The sequence below is a fragment of the Oryctolagus cuniculus genome, chromosome 17 (assembly GCF_964237555.1).
Source record: "Oryctolagus cuniculus chromosome 17, mOryCun1.1, whole genome shotgun sequence".
NCBI lineage: Eukaryota > Metazoa > Chordata > Mammalia > Lagomorpha > Leporidae > Oryctolagus > Oryctolagus cuniculus.
Genome location: NC_091448.1, coordinates 43,459,292 through 43,482,214, shown reverse-complemented (window position 1 = coordinate 43,482,214; position 22,923 = coordinate 43,459,292). Strand labels below are relative to the sequence as shown.

At 50.1% G+C, this 22,923-nt stretch overlaps 1 protein-coding gene across 8 annotated transcripts in view; it reads left to right on the top strand.

Annotated features, from left to right (window-relative positions):
• Positions 1–22,923, top strand: part of LYRM9 (LYR motif containing 9) — a 103,016-nt gene that overhangs the window by 52,342 nt on the left and 27,751 nt on the right. Inside the window, exon 9 of one of the 8 annotated variants that reach the window (XM_051824616.2) lies at positions 14,120–14,600. The exons of 6 other annotated variants lie outside the window; for them this stretch is intronic. In XM_051824616.2, the coding sequence (XP_051680576.2) occupies positions 14,120–14,207 (88 nt within the window). In that variant the 3' untranslated portion in view covers positions 14,208–14,600. Of the gene's footprint in view, positions 1–14,119; positions 14,601–22,923 lie in introns of those variants that run through there. One more of the 8 variants, XM_070061105.1, reaches the window with a different exon arrangement.

Here is a 22,923-nt window from a genome sequence, read left to right as displayed (position 1 = left end):
GAATGCGCCGGCGCCGTGGCTCAATAGGCTAATCCTCCACCTTGCGGCGCCGGCACACCAGGGTTCTAGTCCCGGTCAGGGCGCCGGATTCTGTCCCGGTTGCCCCTCTTCCAGGCCAGCTCTCTGCTATGGCCAGGGAGTGCAGTGGAGGATGGCCCAGGTGCTTGGGCCCTGCACCCCATGGGAGACCAGGAAAAGCACCTGGATCCTGGCTCCTGCCATCGGATCAGCGCGGTGCGCCGGCTGCAGCGGCGGCCATTGGAGGGTGAACCGACGGCAAAGGAAGACCTTTCTCTCTCTGTCTCTCTCTCTCACTGTCCACTCTGCCTGTCAAAAAAAAAAAAAAAAAAGTAACTGGAATGCTTGGACATTACTGGAGAAGACAATAAAAGGCTACAGCCATATTAGAAAACACATACATGATTTTGTGTGAAGTTAATATATACGTGCCAGCAACCTCGGTCTTGAAGAAATGAAAACTATTTGAATAATTTTAGCCATGTTATTTTTAATTGCCAAAACTGGCAGCAACCTAAATATCCTTTAGCTGTATAAGCAAACTGTGGCACAAACATATATTGGAAAAATTACCCAGCAATAGAAATAAATGAACTCCCAAATACACACGAAACCTAAGTGAACTTCAGATTCTCTGTCACAAGAAAGAATCCAGACTCCAAAGACTTCATACTGATTTGGGATAAGCAAGCAGCTAGTTTAGGATGGTGGAGCTGGAAGTCACAAGCTCCCCTCTCCCAACACTCCATGTGTAATTCTATTCTACTCGTCAATCAAAACACTCCCCAGGATGCATCTGCTTCATCTGGGACCTGGGGAGAAAGATGCCACGGAAATGTGGATATTATGGAAATATGGATATTGAGCTCCAATGTGGAGTCCACGGAGATGCCATGAAATTCCCAGGTGGCTTCACACATGCAGGGCACCACCCCCACCTCATAGAAGAGGACAACAGCTGGGGAGAACTCTCTCTCCCTCCCTCCTGCCTCAGACCGTGGAGCTGCGGGGTGCTCTCTCTGATTCCCCTCCCCCACCCCTTTCCCCCTTTGGGCCGACTGCCCGCTCATGACGGGTATCTCTATGTATGTGTATTTGTGTATATCTCTCTGGATGCATGTGTGTGTGTGTGTGTGTGTGTGTGTGTGTGTGAGCTTTCTCACATTTTAAATAAACTATATCACATTGTGTACTGTATATGCGTCTGTACTTAGAATGCTTTTCTAGATGTGAGGCAAGAGCCTGGAAAAAATCACACCCCCACTCCCCACAACCCCACTAGAATACTGCATGATTCCGTTTCTTGTTTGACCTTCTGGAAAAGGCAAACCTAGGGGGACAGAAAATAGATCAGCAGCTACCAGACATCCCTGAGATCAAAGTCCCAGCCACACGATCTCCTGAGTAGAGGGGCACCCAGTCTCGGACTGTGAGCTTCCAGAAGTGTGAGCCAAAAGAAGACTCTGCCGTTTATAAAGTTAGGCTGCCTCGGGTAACAGTTCAACGTCTTTCATTGTAGCAATGGAAAGCGAAGTAACACAGGAAATTGGTGCCAAGCCATGGGATCGTTACTAGAACTGGACCAAAAAACGAGGAGGCAGCCTTGGAATCTGCTGCCTGGCAGAGCTTAAAGGAACTGGAGGAGCTGGCTGGGGAAGGCCCGGAATGCCGTGAGCAGACCATTCCCGTGAGGCTCGGGAGACCAGTGTACTGATGGACACGTGGGTGATGAAAGCCATACAGAATTGAGAACTGGACTAGAGGCCGCCCTCTGTGCCAGTGGTGGCACAGAACCTGGCCGCACCGTGTCCATCCCCTGAGACGCTGTGGGACTTACAGGGACTGGACTAATTTATGTGGCAGAGGAGATTGTAAAACAACAAAGCATTCAGACAGAAGCAGGTGCGCTATTAGCTGCTCTCAGCAAGTTTGACCGTAAGAATCAGGTGCAAAAAGGAGCCAAGTGGAAAGATCTGGAAGACATACCTCCTGGCTAGAGAGGGAGTGAGGAAAATGCACGTGCAGGACAGGAGAGCACGTGGAGATGCTGACTGCTAAAGGCAGCCGAGCTGCTCCGTATGTGCTATTGGCAAAAGAGCAGGACAAAGGCGTGAAGGGCAGCTCAGAGATCTTTGGGGCTGCCCCTTCCCTCACAGGCCCAAGGGCCTGGAAAGGCCGAATTGCTTCACAGAACCCGAGGTGCTTCCTGAGGCCTCATCCCGGACTGCCTCAGCTCTGTTTCCCTGTGTTCAGCTAGCTCATGGGCTGCAGCCTGCAGCCAAGTCCCAGCGGGTCCCCGGCACAGCTCTTGCTGGCGGCAGGTCTTTGCATCACCACATGATGAGACATGATGAGAGTTACGGGGTTATGACAGCTTCCACCAAGATTTTAAACTAGGGGCCAGCATTGTGGTATAGAGGGTAAAGCCATGCCCATCCAGCTCCCTGCTGATGGCCTGGGAAGAACAGCCAAAGATAGCCCAAGTGCTTGGGCCCCTGCACCCATGTGAGAGACCCAGAAGAAGCTCCTGGCTTTTGGCTTTGGCCTAGCCCAGCCCTGGCCATTAAGGCCATTTGGGGAGTGAACCAGCAGATGGAAGACCTTTGTCTCTCTCTGTAACTCTTTAAAATAAATAAATAAAAATAAATCTTTTTTAAAAAAAATATTTTAAACTGAAGTCTGTGAGGCCTGGCACAGTTGGAGCCCAGGGCTGGAGCCTCAGATAGGGGTGACACGTAGTGGAGCTAAGAGTGAAGCTACAAAGGAGACCCGAGGAAGGCCAAGCCAGCAGCGATCTGTGATACCCACCAAGGAAAGCCACAGGTGTCTGCATGCAGCCCCACAGGGCAACCTTTCGGGCCACACCAGCGAAGCCACAGAGGTGGGGCACTGTCCTGCACAGTGTGCCCAGGACACTGGACAGAGTGTTATTAACGTTTGCCCTGCTGGGTTTGTCTTTCTTTGGCTCCTTCATTCTCCTTACTGTTTCTCTTTCCCTGCTTTTCAGAGTAGGAGTTGTATTTACCCTGTGCCTGTGCCCCCACTGGGTCTGGGAAGTATGTCATTTTTTTTTAAAAATATTTATTTGTTTGAAAAGCAGAGTTAGAGAGAGAGAGAGATGCACACACGGAGAGATCTTCTGTCCATTGGTTCATTCTCCAAATGGCTTCAAAGGCCAGGACTGGACCAGGCCAAAGCCAGAAGTCAGAAACTCCATCCAAGTCTCCCATGTGGGTGGCAGGGGCACAGTGCTCATCCTCCACTACTTTAGCAGGGAGCTGGATCAGAAGCGGAGCACCAGGACTTGGACTGGCCCTGATATGGGATGCCGGCATTGCAGACAGCAACTTAACCCACTGAAGCACAACACTGGCCCTGTCGTTTGTTTTCGCTTGTACAGGAATTCACCGCTGAGTGTGTCTTGAGTTTCAGATGATGTAGAGGAAATAAGGTTGCAACTAGAGACAAAGGAAAGTGACCCCTGACACTAACCCTGGAAAGTGGCTGCTCCAGTTGTCTGGTGAAGCAGCTGTGCGCAGTTATCTTGTCCAGGGAGGGAAGATGTCCTAAGCTCTGCTTTCTGTAACTCCAGTCGTAAATCTGTCCTGTGAATCTGCCCCAGGTATCTCTTTACGAACATACTGGACCTACGGGCCTTTGGAAGTGTGGTCCTAAGTCACGTAGGCTGTGATTTACACCCAGCAATGCTGTGATGCTTATGAACCTATAAATACTGTAAGAAATCTAGGCTCAGGGCTCAGTCTCAAGAAATGATTCTCACTGAGCCTGCTGGCTAAACTGCACTTGATCCTCCGCTGTCTCTGGTGCCTATTTGAACAAAGGGAGCTATCCCACCCAAGGTTTCTGTAACAGTTTGGTGTTTTGGCCAGGTGCCCATGAACAAGTAGTGGGAAACCCCGCTGTGTTCAAACAAGGCTAACCTTTTGAGCCTCACCTTAGGCCCAGAAACAGCCAGTGGAGAGTTGGAAGGTGTGTCTCCCAACTCATTCTCCAGGATCCTAACTCCCCGGCCTTAGCACCCCCCCCCCAACCCCCAGACTGACTCCCCACAGCAGACTGAATGGGATGAGTGGACCATCCTCCTGGACTTCAGGACATGGTGAGATGTCCCGGGGTGCCCAGTTATCAGACCCACCTTTGTGCGCAAGTGGGAGACTGATCACCTCCTGGCAATCCTGTGATTGCTCCTGTTGGGTCCTCCCAGGGAGGCACCCATCTGGTTCCTGTAAAAGCAATCCTGTGATTGCTCCTGATGGGTGCTCCCAGGGAGGCACCCGCCTGTTCCTGTAATGGCAATCCTGTGATTGCTCCTGATGGGTCCTCACAGGGAGGTCTGGTGTTTGTAGTGGAAGAGAGTGTGTGCGTAGTATGAATGTGTTTGTGGCCCCACAGCCCTGCGGCTACGGAGTCTGATTGAGCCCTAACCTGAGGCTCTGATTTCTCCGAAAGGAGAGCGGTCAGGTCGGCAAAGCGATCACAGTCCAGATCAGTGCCTGTTCCAGAGGTCTCTGTCTCTTGTCTTGCATCACCAACCAGAGGGTGGCACATTATGGGAGAATCCCATTCAAAACCCACTGTCCTGAACTGTATGATCAAAAACTTTTAGAAGGGTTGCAAGCATGAAAATGTGTTCTGAGTGGGAAAAAAAAAAAAAAAAAGAGGCAGTTTAGACTTTTTCCTCTCTTTGGTTTGTGATATGTTAACTCCACCCCTTTGCTGGAAGCGGGGAGGAGAAAGGTCAGCTGCCTGTCAGCACTGGACAGTCATACTTGAAAGTCTCTTGAATCAAGCCAACAATCTCCAGTGGGCTTCTTGCCTGGGACACCTGGCCCCTGGCCCACAGTTACCCTTGGGACCTGTCTTGAAGCTGCCTGAACACTTTTGTTTGAGACAGTCCCAGTCTGACTGTTGACTAGGTGTCAGCCTGGGGTACTTGTTTGGCAAAAGACTAGGCTCAAATTCCATTTAAGACCTAGGGAGACAGAGTTGATAAATAACAATCTCATATATAAAAACGCCAGAGTAATTGCTTCTGTGCTAATTTGGTTGAAATGTAGCTGGACATTGAGTTTGAAGAAATTTCTCTCTTGAATCTAAAAAGATCACTGCTTTAAAAGAAAAATGTTTGCTTTGTAATCTGTGGAACTGTTCTGTTACTAGGTTTAACAGATCCAGCAAAAATAACAGTGGGTAATCAGAGCTCTTTGTTACGGCTTCTAAGGTGGATCTTACAAAGTTAAAATTTTTTGGTTTAACTTAAAAAAAAAAAGTCTGGAGTGGTGGGGCCAACGTTAACATAAAGAATAGCAGCCAGAGGCCACCCCGACCTAAGATAAGAGAAGGGCCATCCCTGCCACAGCTGCAGCTGCGGCTCTTCAGGGAAACCTGTGTGGGGTGTGGAGGAGGGAGTGGCTGCAGGCTACAGGGCCAGGCCAGTTGGGTGGCTGGCCAGGTGCCCAGTGTGTGCTAAGCCAGGTGCTGTGGAGGGAGGCCGGCAGGCAGCCTGTGATGCCCTCTCATCAGGGAGCCGGAACCCTGCTGGGCTGCCACCTTGCAGGAGCCCAAGAGGTCACATTGAAGGTGCATCTGGTGATAACCAGATAGGCAGGCCACCCAGACTAGTTCCCATACATAACTCCCTGGTTACAAATTGCATTAATTCAGCACCCCTTGGATACGGTTCTGTGCTGGCAAGCAGGGTCAGAGCAAAATCCTTGTGACCAGTTCTCAGTCCCAGTAGAGAGACCAGGGACCTCCAAGACTCCCATAGCGTCTCTAGAAAAGCCCCCACGGCTGCCACATCCTGACCTCCCTCCAGAGGCCCTTCCTCTACCAGAGAGCCCACCACCATCTGTTTCATCTGTTTCATCCCCTCTCCACAACCTGAGAAACCTGAACAGGTAGGGAGCTCAGGGCCAGTGACCACAGGGCTCCCCCTCCCCTGCCTCTGTTCCCTGAGACAGAGCCGTTGCCGGTGGAGGGGCGGCGGGGGTGGGGGGAGGAGGTGGCGGCAGCGACAGAAGTGGTGGGAACAGTGGCATTTCCAGAGAACAGGAACTCTAAATGCCCCTGCGAGAGATCAGAGGCCCCCGCACTATCTAAGGGGGACAACTGATTTTTTATTACCAACCGTTCTCTACCACTGATTTACTCAACTGGCAGCAGTCTGGGCCTTCCCAACTCAGAAAACCTGGAGACAGGTCCAAGGGTTTCTAGGGGCAGCAGCTTCTGTCACATCTGGATCCCCCACTACTTGCTGATAGACCCCTCTATGAAGTTACAGAGAGGGGAGGGAAAAAAAAACATTTGAATGGGGGCAACAGCAATGAGAAGCCTTTCTTACCCTTAAAAGGCTCTGCTAGAGACACCTGCTTTAGGACTCCCTAATGTGACCTGCAAATTCAATTTGTTCATGAGAAAAAAGGGAATGGCCCTGGGTGTCCTAGCCCAAAATATAGGACACTGGCAGTGACCTGTGGCCTATCTGTCCAAACAGACACAGTGGTGGCTGGGTGGCCACTTTGCCCATGAGCCTTGCTGCTACTGCTCTCCTGGCAGAAGAGGCAGACAAACTGACCATAGGACAAATCCTAAATATTAAGGTCCTGCATGCAGTCCCAGCCCTGATGGATCACCGAGGGTCTCATGGGCTCACCGACCTACATGTGAGCTGCTGCCAGGGCCTCTTATGTGAGAGCCCCCAAATGCATCTGGAAACTGTCAAAACTCGGAACCCGGCCACCTTACTACCTGCTGAGCTGGGGCCTCCAGACCATGACTGCACTGAAACAACAGATGAGGTTTACTCAGCTCACCCAGACCTCATGGACCAGCCTTTGCCTTCTCCGACTGCACCCTCTGCACCGATGGCAGCAGCTTCCTGCTGGATGGTAAGCGCCTGGCAGGCCATGCGGTGGTAACAGAAACAAGCAATAGTTGGGTTCCTCCCGGCGGGCAGGTCAGCACGGTGGGCAGAGCTGCCAGCCTTCATCAGAGCCCTGGGAACTGAGCAAGGGACAAAGGTACACGTCTACATGGTCTTGAGATGTGCTGTCATCACTCTCCACATCCACACATCCCTGTCCAGGGAAAGAGGACTTCTCAGCGCAGGGGGAAAGGCCACTAAAAACCAAAATTCAGATCCTACGGCTCCTGGAAGCGGTCTGGGAGCCTGCAGCTGTTGCTGTTACTCACTGCCGGGGACATCAAAAAGGAAAAGACCCCATAACCAAGGGAAACCAGAAGGCAGACCTAGAGGCAAAACAAGAAGCCATGACGATGACTCCTAGGCCCCTCCTGGCAATTTACTGATTGTCTCCACCTTGCCTGAACACCCAAAGAGTGCCTCCATGGAAGAGAACTTGATAAGAGGAGACAAGGGCACCAAGAGTTCAGGCGGACAGTGGTTTCTTCCTGACAAACGCCTTTTTGTCCCAGGTCACCTGGCCTACCCCTTGGTTCTTCAGCTTCTTGGAAACACATAGGAAAAACAGCATTAGAAGCTCTGGTAAACTGGTATTAGTATGTGGCTAAACTCCCCACACTTTGCAGAAATGTAACCTGGAGTTGCTAAACCTGTGCCTTCAACAACGCCAAACATGGGCCCTCCCAGCCCAGACAAAGCCTGTTTAAAGACCCAGAGATAGACTTTGCTGAACTACTGCCCAGCAGAGGCTACGGATACCTCTTGGTTACTGCTTATTCTTACTCAGGCTGGGTGGAGGGATTCCCCACCAGACCTGAGAAAGCCAGAGAAGTTACGAGGGTTTTGCTGACTGAGATTTTACCCAGCTATGGGATGCCTACCTCTGTTGGGTCAGATAATGGGCCAACCTTCATGGCTGAGATCACACAAAGACTGACAAGGGCCCTACAATTTAAATGGAACTTACACACAGCTTACGGGCCTCAGAGTTCAGGGAAAGTTGAGTGCATGACCAGAGCATAAAACAAGCCCTGAGTAAGTTTTGTCAGGAGACTCAGTTACCCTGGACTTCAGCACTGCTTCCAGTTCTCTGAGTGAGATGCTCACCCAGAACCGGAATCAAGCTCTCCCCCTATACGATTCTGTTTGGTAGGCCCTCTCCCCTTAAAAAGATTCCCAGAGATAGGAGAGAAATGGAAAAACTTAGAAATCCATGTCCAGCTACAGCTCCTGGCTACTGGTATAGCCCAGTTACACCAGTGGGTACCCGTTAGACTTCCTATGCCCTTAAGAAACCTAGTACCCTCCCACAGGCCAAGAGACCTTGTATGGGTAAAATACTGGCACAGGGTAACCCTCAAACCCGCATGGAAGGGACCCTACCCTGTGCTCCTGACCACTCCCACAGCTTTAAAGGTTGCAGGTACAGATGCCTGGATCCATCACTCGAGCTGCTGCTGCACCTGAGAGTTCTGCCAAGTGGTCGGTGACTGGCGTCCCGTATGAGCACCAGTTTGACTCTTGGCTGCTCCATTTCCAATCTAGGTCCCTGCTGATGCACCTGGGAAAGCAGCAGAGGATGGCCCAAGTCCTTAGGTGCCTACCACTCACCTTGGAGACTGGGATAGAATTCTAGGCTCTAGCTTTGGCTTGGCCAAGCCCTGAATGTTGCAGGTGTTGGAGTGAGTCAGCTTTGGAAGGTGTCTGTCTCTGTCTCTCCCTTTCCCTCTGTAACTCTGCCTTCCAGAGAAGTAACTAAATCTTTTTTAAAAAATAATTTTTGCTGTATTGTTTTGTTGGTCTAATGTAACTCAAATGAGATAGATTACAGAGTTTTTTTTTTTTTTTCAAAGATTTATCTATTTATTTGAAAGGTAGAGTTACAGAGAGAGAAGGAGGGAGAGACAGAGAGAGAGATCTTCTTGCCATTGGTTCACTCTCCAAGTGACTGCAACAGCTGGGGCTGGGCCAGACTGAAGACTGGAGCCAGGAACTTCATCTGGGTCTCCCATGTGGGTGGCAAAGGTCCAAGTACTTGGGCCACCTTCTGATGCTTTCCCAGGTACATTAGCAGGGAGCTGGATCAGAAGTGGGGCAGCCAGGACTTAAACTGGCACCCATATGGGATGTTGGCATTGCAGGCCTTGGCTTTGCCTCGTATACCACAGTGATGGTCCTGAAAAACTATTTTTTGCAGCAATAACAGCAATATCAGTACAAATAAAATCTGAATATTTAACCATTTAAAATGATGCTGAAAATTATCATTCACTTTTATATTTCTATAAATCAATAGGCATTTGCATCTCTTATATACCTGATCATTTCTAAAGAGATTATTAATAGAGAAGTTTATCTCTTATATAATTATAAGTAACATGCTGTTCACATTTTCCAGTTAAAAAAGGTATAGTGATATGAGACCCTTTTTCAAAGACTTGTTTCTATTGAAAGAATTCAGTATATAAATTTGGTCTCCTGGGAACTGGTCAGAATTCATAAAATCAGCCACAGGGTGATTACTCATCGTAAGACTTGCCATGGAGTGTTCTGAAGGGACTTGCAGACACCATAAATAAGGTATGATGTTACTTGCCAGTCATAATTGCTCCAGCCAGTAGCCGATGCCACAGTGGTGTGCAGGGGCCAGCTCACATTGGCCACCCGGGCCTGATATTAAATATTCAGAACTTTGCAAGCAGATTGTTCAACCATGGGCAGCTGGAAATCTCCCGTAGTGAGAGTGTTTCACCATGGAAATTAGCAGGCGCTACAAATTGGGTTCTCAGCACACCCCTGTCGAGGACAGCATTTGTTTTCGTTTGTTTTATTTGAAAGGTAGAGTTACAGAGACCGAGCTCTTCCATCCATTGGTTCACTCGAAGGATTGCAATGGCCAGGGCTGGGCTAGGCCCAAGCCAGGAGCCTGGAACTCCATCCAGATCTCCAGCATTGGTGACAGGGGCTCAAGTAGTTGGGCCGTCCTCCCGCTGCTTTCCCAGGTATATTAGCAGGGATCTGGAGCAGAAGTGGAGCACCCACGACTTAAATTTGTGCTCATATGAGATACTGGCGCCTCATGCGGCAGCTTAACCCACCTCACCATAACTCCAGCCCCTAGGACAGCATTTGTGGTTTACCTGTAACTATCATAGTTTGAAAAGCATTAATATCCAGCCCCTAACCCACCCTAAGCTTTGCCTGCTACACCTGGAGCTATGATAGGCCCACATGACAAAGGCCCCCACATCCCTCTGCATCCACAGCTTTGCTACTGGAATGGTCAACTCCCCAGAGACCATATAGGACACTCTGACATCCCATTTAGAAAATTGTCTCAGTAACATGTCTGCCCATTTACTTTGAGCATGGTTATTTTGTCAGGACTGTTTAATATGCATGAGTGTCTATATAAATTCATGCATTTTCCCCTGTGCTGCGTGAGCAGAAGGTGCACTAGGTATCAGGAGGCATAGACTCAGGTAGGGGCAGGATCATGACTGGAGAAACACCTATGAGGCAGTAATGTTCACAGATGCAGACAGAGCCAAGATTTGCCATGTGAAAGGACAGAAGTCTGCGCCACACTGACGTTTGTCCTTCCCAGTTCCAGCACCGTTCCGCTGCAGACCTGCGTTCGAATGGCGCCTGCAGTGAGTCACGGTGATCTTGCCAGCTCACGGGGCAGCTGCTTCCTTCACTGCTGTACGCAGAGCCTGGGGGGTCGTGAAACAGAGCAATGGTTCTCACACTGCAGCACCCAGGTCCTTACCTGGTGGGGGCAGCTACTGGCAGCCCAGATGGCTGGGCCCCTCACCCCCCGGAGTTTCTGATGCAGCCGGTGTGGGTGGGAAAGCGAAATAACACTGGGCATCTACAAGTATGCAAGTAGCTTCATTTCCTTTAATACAACACTCTCAAAGTAATTATTGATTCCTCATTTCATGGATGAGGAAATTGAAGCTCAAGGAAAATTCAATGATTGCCCCAGCATTTTCCTTTGAGGAGATGGTTAACCTGGGATTCAAATGCAAGCTTGTCCAACTCCAAAATCAATATTGTATTGGCTGCACCTGGCTGTCCACCAGCAGTGTTTGGCCATAGTAACTGCATCCACTTAGGGGTTTACTTTTGTTCTATTTCTTCCTATGTGATAGTTTTCTTCTTTAACTGTCTGGCTGTATTTTTCCTGTGTATTCTGTTGTACAGACAGAGTGCAGCCCACTGGTTTGGAAGAATTTATTTTGGCTCTCTAAGCCTCATTTTTCCTCATATGTAAGATGGGGAATGGTATTAGCCACTCTGGAGCATTGCCGTGAGAATTACAGACAATACTCATACATCTCATCTACCTGGCAATGCTGATAGAGGCAAGCAACACCCTACGGAGGCATCACTATTCAGTAGCCTTTGCACCTCTTCCTCACCTCCATCACCACTTTCAAATGAATCGGATGGGGGCACATGATGTGGCACAGTGGGTTAGGCTGCTGTGTGGCATGCCTGCATCCTATATCAGTTTGAGCCCCAGCTCCCAATCGAGCTCCCTGATATTGTACCTGGGAGGCCACAGATGATGCTTCTAGTGCTTGAGTTCTGGCCACCCGCGTGGGAGAGCCAATGGGTGTTCCTGGCTCCTGGCTTCAGCCTGGCCTAGCTTGGCCATTATGGCCACTGAACCAGTGGATGAAAGATTTCTCTGTCTTTCCCTCTCTCTGTGTCACTCTGCCTTTCAAATAAATAAATAAATCTTTAAAAAAAAAAGTGCATCAAATGATGTGTTCTCATCTTGTGTTAGTTACATTAACCACACCTACTCTGATCTTGTGTTTGAAGTTTCTTATCAGCATGTCTCCTGTTGGCACCTCATTATATTGGAGAGTGTTGTGACTATTACGTGAGATAACATGTGAGATGCACAGAGTCAGCCAGTCAACACCTACTGTGTGCTAGTCCTCGGGGTATATTTGTGAAGTGGAGTCCCTGCCCCAAAGGATCCCACATAATTATTCTTTAAAAAATATATATTTATTTTATTTGAAAGTCAAAGAGATGGAAATGGGGAGGGGGAGGAGAGATATCTCCCATCCACTTCACTCTCCAAATGCCTGTGACTGCCAGGGTTAGGCCAGGCCAAAGCTAGGATCCAGGAACTACATCCAGGTCTCCCATGTGGGTGACAGGGACCCAAGTACTTGAGCCATCCACCTGGTGCCTCCTGGGAAAGCAGGAAGCTGGAACTGGAAGCAGAGCCAGGACTCGAACCTAGGCCCTCTGATACAGGATGCAGGCGGCCCAAGTGACATCTTAACTGCTAGACCAAATGCTCACCTCTTAATTCTTGTTTTTGGAGGTGGCTGGGATCATATTTCTAACACTGTCATGTAGCCACTGCACTGTTTTGGTTTGCTGCTGGCTTCCATCACGCAATCTGGGAGCCAATGAGCAGGCTGGGGACTTGAAACCTTACAACTCCCAGCATCAGCAGTGAGCTGCCTTCCAGTGCTGACACTTCCAGTGCTACAGGTCTGGTGGGGCTTGCTGCAAGACAGCAGCAGAAGCTGGAGTTCCCAGCCTGCTTTTCATTCCAGCGTCTTCCACATCCCAGAACCCGAGCATCCGTGTTTGGCACCGAGCCTGAGAACTCAGAAATTAGTGACGCATTTCTCAGGGTCACCAATCACCTTCATGCTGCTGGAACCCGGGCTTGACCCTGAGTCCCCTGAGCCGACCCATCAGCAGCGTCGGCAGAGTTCCTTCACTGGGCTCCGGGGACACCCACTGTCCCAGCTTGTGGCTTCCTCCTCCTTTCTCTGAAAGGCAGGTGTCAGAGAGAGAGAGAGAGGGAGAGACAGAGAGAGAGAGAGAGAGAAATCTTCCATTTGCTGGTTCACTTCCCAAATGGCTGCAACAGCCAGGGAAGGCTGGGCCAGGCTGAAGCCAGGAGCCAGGGACTCTAAGAATATCTTCCCCATGGGTGGTGGGGGCCCAAGCACTTGGGCCATCTTCTATTGCTTTCCCTGGCATATTAGCAAGGAGCTGGATCAGAAGTAGAACAGCTAGAATGCAAACCTGTACTTGGATACGGGATGCTGGCGTTGCAAGTGGTGGCTTAACCTGCTGTACCACAATGCTGGCCCTTATGAGAGAGAGAGATATTAACTAGTTCAAGCTCAAATGCCTACAATAGCCAGGGCCAAGCCAGACTGCAGCCAGGACCTGGGAACTCAATCTGGGTCTTCTACATGGGTGTCAGGGACCCAATTCCTTGAGCCATCACCTGCTGCCTCCCAGGATGCTCATTAACAGGAAGTCAGAATGAGGAGTGGAGCTGGGCCTTGGACCCAGGCATTCCAGTATAGGACAAGGGCATCCCAAGTGGCATCCTGTCCCACATGGATTATTTTAATGGTGTCCTAAATGGTCTGCCAGCTTCAACCCTCCTTCCCCAGATAGTTTTCCCTTGACCACACAGTCAGAGTAATTTTTTTTTCCATTTACATTTTACTCATCTGGAAGATTAATTACTAGTGTCTTGTAGAAGCCTGACTTAATATTTTCTCCATATAATGACATATTTTTCCTAGCATTTTATACGAAATAATACATTGATGTATATATACCTTATGCCAAGTTCCCAAAAAACATTAGTCTACTTTTAATTCTTTATTTTGTCACATGGATTTGTTTTTCTATTCTTTTACTCACATCACATGGTCTTACATATATATTTGCTAAGTCAAATTTGAAAAAGTTCGAGAAATGTTCTATGACTAGCAATCCATGGGCATTTGTTAATCCCTGTATATTGTAGAATTAGCTCTAGGTAACTTCTTCCATTTTTGTAGTCTTGAAAGACCATGACTTTTTTTAAAAAAAGATTTTATTTATTTATTTGAGAGGTAGAGTGACAGAGAGGGAGAGACAGAGACAGAGAGAGGTCTTCCACCCCATGGTTCACTCCCCACATGGGCACAGTGGCTGAGGCTGAGCCAGGCCGAAGCCAGGAATCTGCAACTGCATCCGGGTCTCCTACATGGGTGCAGGGGCCCAAGGACTCGGGCCATTTCCTCTACTTCTTGACTCCTCTGTGGCGTTCGTGCCACTCAGACGTCCTCTAGGAGGAAGCTCCTCAGCCGTATCTTTCTTTTCTAGCAACTCCAGGAGAAAGACGATGCTTCCCCGCTACGTCTTCATCAGAGCTCCCAGTGGAGTTCTCACAGCCTATCCTGCCCTGTCCTGAGAGACACTCATCCAAAACAGCTGCTGGGACAGGAGTAGGGAAGCCTCTGCCAGCCACTCGGAGTCTTGCTCCAAATGACTCCGGATCAGCCCCGTATGACAGCACAGACCTCTAGTGAAGGAATAGTCCCATAAGGAAATACTGCAAGGCTATCACCAGGAGAGAAGAGATACAAAGCAAGCAAATCCTACAGAGGTTTGCTCCCCAGCTGTGAGAGTCCACCCCAGGGACTTACTTCTGTCCGACTCCTCCTAACAGAGTATCAGCTACCTGAGGGTAGGCTGTGTGCTTCATTATCTTTGCGCCTCAGGTCCTAGTGAAGTCCCATTACATTGTGGGCACTCAACAAACTTCCATTGTGTGAATGAATAAAAAGATGCCTACTTCGTTCTGTAATTCTGTAATGTGACACTTAGCATACTTTAGTGTTACTGGTTTTCAAATGATCTCTCTTGCCTGCGAGATTGTGAGCAACTTGAGAGAAGAGACCACACCTTATTTGTCTGGTTAGGTTCTTCAGTGCCAAGCACCTTGCCTGACACAGAGCTGATGATTGGAAAAGTACCTGTTGGGGGCGGCCTTGTGGTGCAGTGGCTTTAGTCGCTGTCCGTCACGTTGGCATCCCCTTAAAGTGCCAGTTTGAGTCCTGGCTACTCCGCTTCCTATCTGGTTCCTTGCTAATGTGGCTGGGAAAGCAGTGGAAAATGACCTGAGTCCTTGGGACCCTGCTACCTACATGGGAGACCCAGATGAGGCTTCTGGCTCTTGGCTTCAGACTGGCCCAGTGCTGGTCATTGCCACCATTTAGGGGAGTGAACCAGTGGATGGAAGATCTGTCTCTGTCTCTCCCTATCTCTCTGCATCTGTGCCTCTCAAATAAAAATAAATAAATCTTTAAAATAAAAAAGGGGACTGGCATTGTGGCCTAGCAGGTAAAGCCACTGCCTGTGACATTATCATCCTGTATGGACGCTGGTTTTTAGTCCCAGCTGTTCTACTTCTGATCCAGCTCCCTGCTGATAACTTGGGGGAAGCAATGGAAGATGGCCCAAGTGTTTGGGCCCCTGCCACCAAACTAGGAGACCTGGATGAAGCTCCTATCTCCTAGCTTCAGCCTGGCCAGTGCTGGCCATTGCAGCCATTTGGGGAGTGAACCAGCAGATGAAAGGTCTCTGTGCATGTCTTTCTCTCTGTGTGTAACTCTGATTTCAAAAGAAATAGATAAATCTTTTTAAAAAATAAACAAAGGAAAAGAAAAGCAGCTGTTGCAGCAGCGATTTTCTTAAAGCCCAGTGCCATAAGTTTATATACTTATTTTTAAAAATATCTTAGCAACTCTAACTAAGTATGTACTAGTCCTCTGGGGCAGGAAGAGAAATTGTGCTTCCGAATGGTTGAATGAGCCATGTTTTTCTAGCCAGTGAGTGGCAGAGTTGGGATGCGAACTAGTTTGTTAGTCTCTAAAACGCCCAACCCCAACAGTAGACCCCTCTTTACAGGAAGGGCCAGCACAGTGGGCAAGGAGGTGGGTAACTCTGATCGTACACCTGCCACAGAGGAATGCTGACCTCATTTCTGAGGCTGATGTCTTGGTTTGTCAAGTTACAATCTTAACAGGTCTCATGAAGTCACTGCTGCTTCTGTCATGGGCTAGGCAGGCAGCCAGGTAGGTCTGGTGAGCTGGAAGTCATGAGCCCTCACTTGTCAGTCAAAAGCATCCCCTTTCCCAGGATGCACCTGATTCATCTGGGACCTGGGGGGACGATGCCATAAAAATTTGGCTATTGAGCTCCAGGTAGAACTTACAGAGGCTCCATGTATCTCCCAGGGGGCTTCACGCCTGGAGAGGCACTGCCCCAACCTCGTACAGGAGGCCAACAACTGGGAGGGGGTCTCCCTCTCTCTGTGTTTCGCTACAGATCATGGCTGGAGGGACTGCTAGACACTTCTCTGTCTCCCCTCAGGTAATTATTTCAGCCCACTGCCCACTAATGACAGGTATTGCTCTATGTGCAGCCACCCATGCTCACGTGTGGGGCAACCCAGCTCATGTGTGCATGCATGTGTGCGCCTGTGTGTGTGTTCACTTCCTCACCTTTTGAATAGAACTTGCTATCACTTTGTGCACCTTATACATGTCTGCACTGTATCTTGCGAGGCAAGATCCTGGAGAAAAAAACATAAAAGCCCGTTACCCGCATGACTTCCTCTTCTTTCTACTTCAGATGCATCCTAGCGCTAACCACTACTCCACGGTGATCCTCTCCAAGCGAGTCAGAGCATGCGCTCCTTTGCTCAAAGTCCTCCAGGGGCTCCTTATCTCACTCGGAGAAAAGCCAGCACCCTAAAATACCCCATGGCCTCCATGACCTCTCACCCACCTAAAGAGTGCTTTCCCCTCTGCCCCCTCTGTTCCAGCCACAGGGGCTTCCCTGTTCCTTCTGGACTCTTCTAGCCCCATTCCCCCCACCCCCACCCCAGGGGCCATCTGGCATCTCCCCTCCCTTTCCCCCAGGAGAGCTGCATGGTTTTCTCCTTCACCAAGGTCTTGTTCTCTGTCGCCTGCTCACTGAGAACTCCCCTTGCCATCTCCTTACCGTTTGGGCTTTGTGGTCTTCCATAAACCCATCACTTCCTGAGTGTTGGTTTGATTCCTCATTCATTTCATTGTCACCTGACTCTTCCCTTGGACAGGAGCTGGAGGAATGCAGGGACTTTTGTCTGTTTTGCCCAAGTACCTTGCATATCACCTTAGCAAATATGTGTCCCTGACATAGAGTCTTAGCGTGTGCCCAGCCCTGTGCTGAGTGCCTTAGTGGTTCTATGGTTTCAGCCTCTAGCAACACCATGAAGTGAGCGCTGCCATCACTTTGTAGATCTGGCCCCAGAGACTTGGGCTCGATACTCTAAAGGCACATTGCTAAGAAAGCAGACAGGTCGGGTTCGAACCTGCTGGGCCTGTCCCCAGAGCCTGTGCACCTGACCTTTCGCTGCTGATCATTTAAGCCCCAGCCAGGAGTCTCTGCCTGCAGGTGACCCACGACCACCCCGTACCACTAGCACTTGGTCTCAGCCACAGCACTTGCTGCTATCCTTACACATCCTGGGTGCCTTGTTTGGGCTTATTTTCCCAGCCTGGCACACAGTAGGTACCTGGTGAATAAGGAGATGAGAGCTGCTGGGGTCTTCCTGGCACCTGAATTGATAAGAACCTCATGACCAACCAGCAAGGGGTGGTTGCTGCAGGGCTGGCCAGCAGGTCACATTTGTCCACCTTCATCCAAGATTTCTTTTTTTTTTTTTAGAGGCAGAGAAGGAAAGCAAGAGTGGGCTCCCATCCGCTGCATTGGCAGGGGCCTGAGCCAGGAACTCAATCCAGCTCTGCCACGTGGGAGACAGGAACCCAATCATTTGCCCCATCACTGCTGCCTCCCAGGGTCTGCACTGGCAGGAATCTGGAGTCAGGAACACAGCCAGCAATGGAACCCAGGCACTGTGATGTAGAAAGCTGGTATCTTTTTTTTTTTTTTTTTTTTTTTTTTTTTTTTTTTTTTTTTTAGACAGGCAGAGTGGACAGTGAGAGAGAGACAGAGAGAAAGGTCTTCCTTTACCGTTGGTTCACCCTCCAATGGCCGCCGCGGCCGGCACATCGCACTAATCCGAAGCCAGGAGCCAAGACTTCTCCTGGTCTCCCATGTGGGTGCAGGGCCCAAGGACTTGGGCCATCTTGTACTGCTTTCCCAGGCCACAGCAGAGAGCTGGCCTGGAAGAGGGGCAACCAGGACAGAATCCGGCGCCCCGACCGGGACTAGAACCCGGTGTGCCGGCGCCGCAGGCGGAGGATTAGCCTATTGAGCCGCAGCGCCGGCCTGTTTTGTTTTTAATACATTGAAGAGAAGCAGTTGGAAGGGAAGGTTTTTGCTACTATCCACTGGGGTACCGTGGATGATACAGCTGTGCTTCATTGCCCTTTCTGGTTTAACTGAGCAAAAACCTGTTATAGCTTATTTGGCACACTTCTATGTCCTTGTTTAAAATCACATTGAAAGAAGATGCTCTTGGGGGCTGGCATTGTGGCACAGTGGGTTAAGCTGCCACCTGTGATGCCGGCATCCCATATGGGCACCAGTTCGAGTCCCAGCTGCTCTACGTCTGATCCAGCTTCCTGTTAATGCACCTGGGAAAGCAGCAGACAATGGCCCAAGAGGTTGGGCCTCTGTCACCCATGTTGGGGACCAGGATGGAGTTCTAGGCTCTTGGCCTTAGCCTGACCCAGCCTCGGCTATTGTACCCATTTGGGGAGTGAACCAGTGGATAAAAGTTCATTCTCTCTCTATCTCTGTAATTCTCTTTCAAATAAATAAATCTTTTTTGAAGATGCTTTTGTCTACAGCGATTGAAGGTGCAATGACACCTGTGGGCTCCCCACAACAATGCTGGTGACAACATGGGTATAGACAGCTGTGGGAGAGCCTGGACTAGGTGAGGGACTTGCCCCGGATCTTGCTACTTTGTTTGCTCTCAGACGTACATGTCATTCCTGTAATTTAGCTGCCTGTGTTAAGGGGAGTACACCTGCCCAGCAGTGAAGATGCCCAGATCCTTTGTCAGAGTTCCTGGGTTCCATGCCCAGCCCTGGTGCCTGATTTCAGTTTCCTGCTAATGCAGACCCTCTGAGGTAGCAGTGACGGTTCAAGTAGTTGGGTTCCTGCCACCGGTGTGGGACCTGAACTGAGTTCCCATCACCAGGATGAAGGCATCTTCCCTTCCCTTTTTTTGGCTGAGGAGGGCTGGCTGTGTTGTAGATTACCCGTGACCAGCGAATAACAATGTTTGCCTGGGAGCCTCAGGAGCCTGGAAAAAGGGGAAGACTTGGGAAGGCCAGCCTCACCCCCGCAGAGCGGGAAGTCTGCAGCCATCACCTGCAGGCACCTGAGCGCCCTTATCAGGGCACCTCCCGGGCCATCCTCGGCGCCTGAAAAACCTGCTTAATTTCTAACCTCCACCTGCTGCTAGGCCTTCCCTTTAAAAACCTTTGTTGCTGGCTTGTTGGAGGGAAGGAGCACGTTTTGGATCCAGAGGCCTCTCCCCAAGACTGCCGGCTTGAAACAAGCTCTTTCCTCTCACCAGCTCTGGTCTCTGGTGAATTGGCTGTCCAGCAGCCGGCAACAAGGCCTGGATGCTTTTGTCTGGTACCATCTCCGTCTCCTGGCGTTAGCCCGGTCCTGGCCATTTATTTCAGACATTCAGAGAGTGAACCAACAAGTGGAAACTTTCTGCCTTTCTCTCTCTAATAAATGAATAATGAAAAAAAGCATTTAGGGATGGGATGGATAAGATTCCAGTTAACTGAGGGTTCTCACTGAGTGAGTCTGTTTTGTAAGTGGCAAAGCCCTAAGACATCTTGGGAAATGCACCGGGAGTTACTTATCTCACACACCAGCAGCAGTTAGCCCTAATGTGCCCAAGCCTCAGCTCAGTGCAAACGCTGCAGCTGTTCTCTGCTACTTTGTTGTCTGCCGACTATTCTAATAAGCAGACCGCCTTTAATTCCCAGGGCTTGCTTCCTTTGTCCTACTGAGATTAGAGCAACTACTTGGAGCAGTTTGGCTAGCAGATAAGCATTTGGATGTGTGTGGGTGTGTGAAGCTCCTCCGTGAGAGCAGAAAGATTGCTTTAAGCCACTGCACCTGCCTGCCTCCCGGCTGGGAGGCAAACTGCCATCCCTTCAAACAAAGGAGTTAAGAGAACACAGGCCAAGAACCGAGCCCCACTCAGAAACTGCTCCTTCGTGTGGAGCAGTAGCTGTTAGTAGGCCTTGGCAGCAGCAGCCACTCAATTCTATGGTTTTCCTTCTATGTCCAAAATGTGTTTGTTGGGAGGGTTTCCCACTCCTCTTGATTCAAGGTGCTTCTAGAGCTGCTCCCTTCTGCAGGAGCAGCCTTCTGTAAGCCTGGCTTTTCCCCGGAGGCTGGCAGAGGACAGCGGAGCAGCCGCTGGTGCATGGCGGGAACCGGTGGTGATTGGGCAGCATCCTGGGCACGTCACACCCACCAAGCAGCAAGTGGGGCTCTGCACCAGGCGCTTCTCCGTGTGTTTCCTCTTCTTCCGGAGAGGGATGGAGGAGATCCTTGGAGAGAGGCGTGTGCGCGTGGGTAGGTATCACCAACGGAAAGGCCACTCAGTTCTATTTTAAGCAGCATGATTGGAGATGAACCCCAAAGTCAGATTTAATGAATTCATTTTGTTTTCTTTTTTGTAGAAGGACATGAGGGGTTTTATAATTTCGAGTACCGTGAAAATGAAGAATTGTGACAGAGTGAGAAATCCTCTTACCAGGGACCTGGATAAGGTTGGGGTGTGAAATTTGGCTCTGTGCTTCCCACACTGGAGGCAAAAGGTGGGCCCTCGAGTGTCAGTACATGATTTAAGAGAAGCGGCCACAGCGGCCACTTTACTTTGAGGAGGGTCTTTGGAGCGGACCCTCACCTGGCGTCACGTTGCTGGAAGACCAGATTTCACGGAGCCTTACCTGAGAGGCCCGGGGTGGCTTGCCCAGAGATGTCTCCCACTGTGGTATGGCAGAGTGGAAATGGCTCCGGTCTTACCGTGGTGTCAGTGAAAACGTGAACCAGGCCTGTCCCTTCTGAGCAAGCAGTCAGTTTACAGTTAAGCTCCTGCACCCCCACCTCAGGCCATGTCACGTTTATTTCTACCTTTGGTTCGGGGATGCTCATAAAGACTTCCAGGAAGATGCGTACCACAAACAAGTCAGCAGTGCGAGTCCCCAAGCCCCCTCCCTGGCCACCACCTCCCACTGATTGCGCAACACTGTGTTTACTCCCCGCTGACGCTTCCAGAGAGAAAGTGAAACTGCCAGGCGCGTCTGGGCCGAGGTCCATGCATAGGGCAGCACTGGCCTCACAGGCTCAGCAGGGCTTTCCGGCTGGAAACTCCAGCATTGCCACCTGCTGTGTGGTGGGGAGCAGCCAGGCCTGGCACCTGTGTGAAGAGTGGCCCCTGCCCGAAAGCGAGCATCCTGGGCCTGAGTTTGCTTTCCCTCTAGAGTCTACACACGGGCGGACCCCCAGGCCCCATGCCTAGCTTTGCTTATAGAAGCAACTTCTCTGATCCACAGCTGCAGGAGGATTCAGTTAGCTGGGTTTCCTGCCTCCTCTCATCTGGTCCTTCTTTGCAGTCAGCTGCAAAAATCTGTGCTACCGTGGCCCACGGAGAAGGTTCAGCACCTTAGTGACCCCTGTCCTGTAGGTCAGGCCCAGGGACCTTCTGCTTGTCTGGGCAGGTGGCCAGTGAGTCTCACAGGGAGGGGCACAGACTGAAACGCGGACGTCCCATCTGCTGCCTCCAGCCTTCTTGATGAGAACATTTTTCCACTTGGAGGACAGCCTGGCCGTGGCTCCCATCCAGGGCTGTGCCCTTCGGAGGGGAGGGCCCAGGTTCCTTACTAGGGTGCCCCGTAAGTGACAGTGGCCACACGGAGCCGTCGCCTCTCAAGAACGGTGTGCTGTTTTATTGTGACCAGAAGGGCAAGAGTTGATTTCGAGAGGCAGGGGCTGGGGCTGTCCCCCTGCTGCCAATGTCAAGTGCGATGACTGGAAGTGAGCTCCCCACTTCTCCGGTTGATTAAACCAGTGCATTTTGAGACACCCTGTGCGATTCTGAGCGCCGCGGCCGCGGGGTTTTCCCCTGCCTGGGTGAGACCAGTGATTCACCTCTCGGGCTACTTTCCGTTCTTGGTTTCAGTTCTAAGTATTGACTTTGCTATAGAAAAAGATACTTCTGGGAAATGGGCGTAACTGAGTTGAGCCACTTCCACGGGAGCTGAATGTCCCTGCTGGGATCCTCCAGGCTCGTGGGAGGCCCAAGGAGTAATATTAGTAAAAATAGCAGCATGTCTCCTTGTAGAGTGCCACCGTGCTCCCGCCTCTGTGCCAGAGCCTTTCCCGACACTTACTCCTTTGGTGCTCCTGAAAGCTCTGTGAGGTGGGCAGCATTGCTACAATTGGGGAATGGAGAAGTTTAGTAACTTGACCAAGGTCAGACAGCGGTGAGGCTGTGAGAACGCCAGCTTCAGTATTCTCTTTCCCATAGTTTTGTCTAGTCAAGGTCCCTTGAGATTCCAGGTGAATTTTCAGATTTCTCTGTTTCTGCAAAAGCCTTCACTTGAGATACTGACGGGATAGCAGGCCTGAAGGTCGCTTTGTGTACCACTGACATCCTAACAGGAGGAAGCCCCCCAATCCATGAGCACGGGATGTCTTTGCTCTTGCTGGTGTCTTCGTTCATTTTTTCTGCACTGTGTTGGTGCTCTTCCGTGTGTAGGTCCTTCTCCTCCTTGGCTAAGGTTATTCCTTCTGGTGCTTTTGTCAGTGGAATTGTTTTCTTAATTTCCTTTTCAGATTGTTCATTGTTAGTGCACGGAAATGCAACTGGCTTTTGTGTGCCGTTCGTATCCTGGAACTTTATTGAATTTGCGTACTAGTTCCAACTGTGTGTGTGATCCTTAGGGTTGTCTACATATACAAGCATGTCATTTATGAACAGTCATAATTTTACCTCTTCCTTTCCAATTCACATGCCTCTTATTTGTTTTTCTTGCCTAATTGCTCTGGTTAGGACTTCCAATAAAATCCTTTTGATATGCTGCTGTATTCAGTTGCCTTCTTTTCCATTTTTGGGAAGCCTTTGAGAAGAA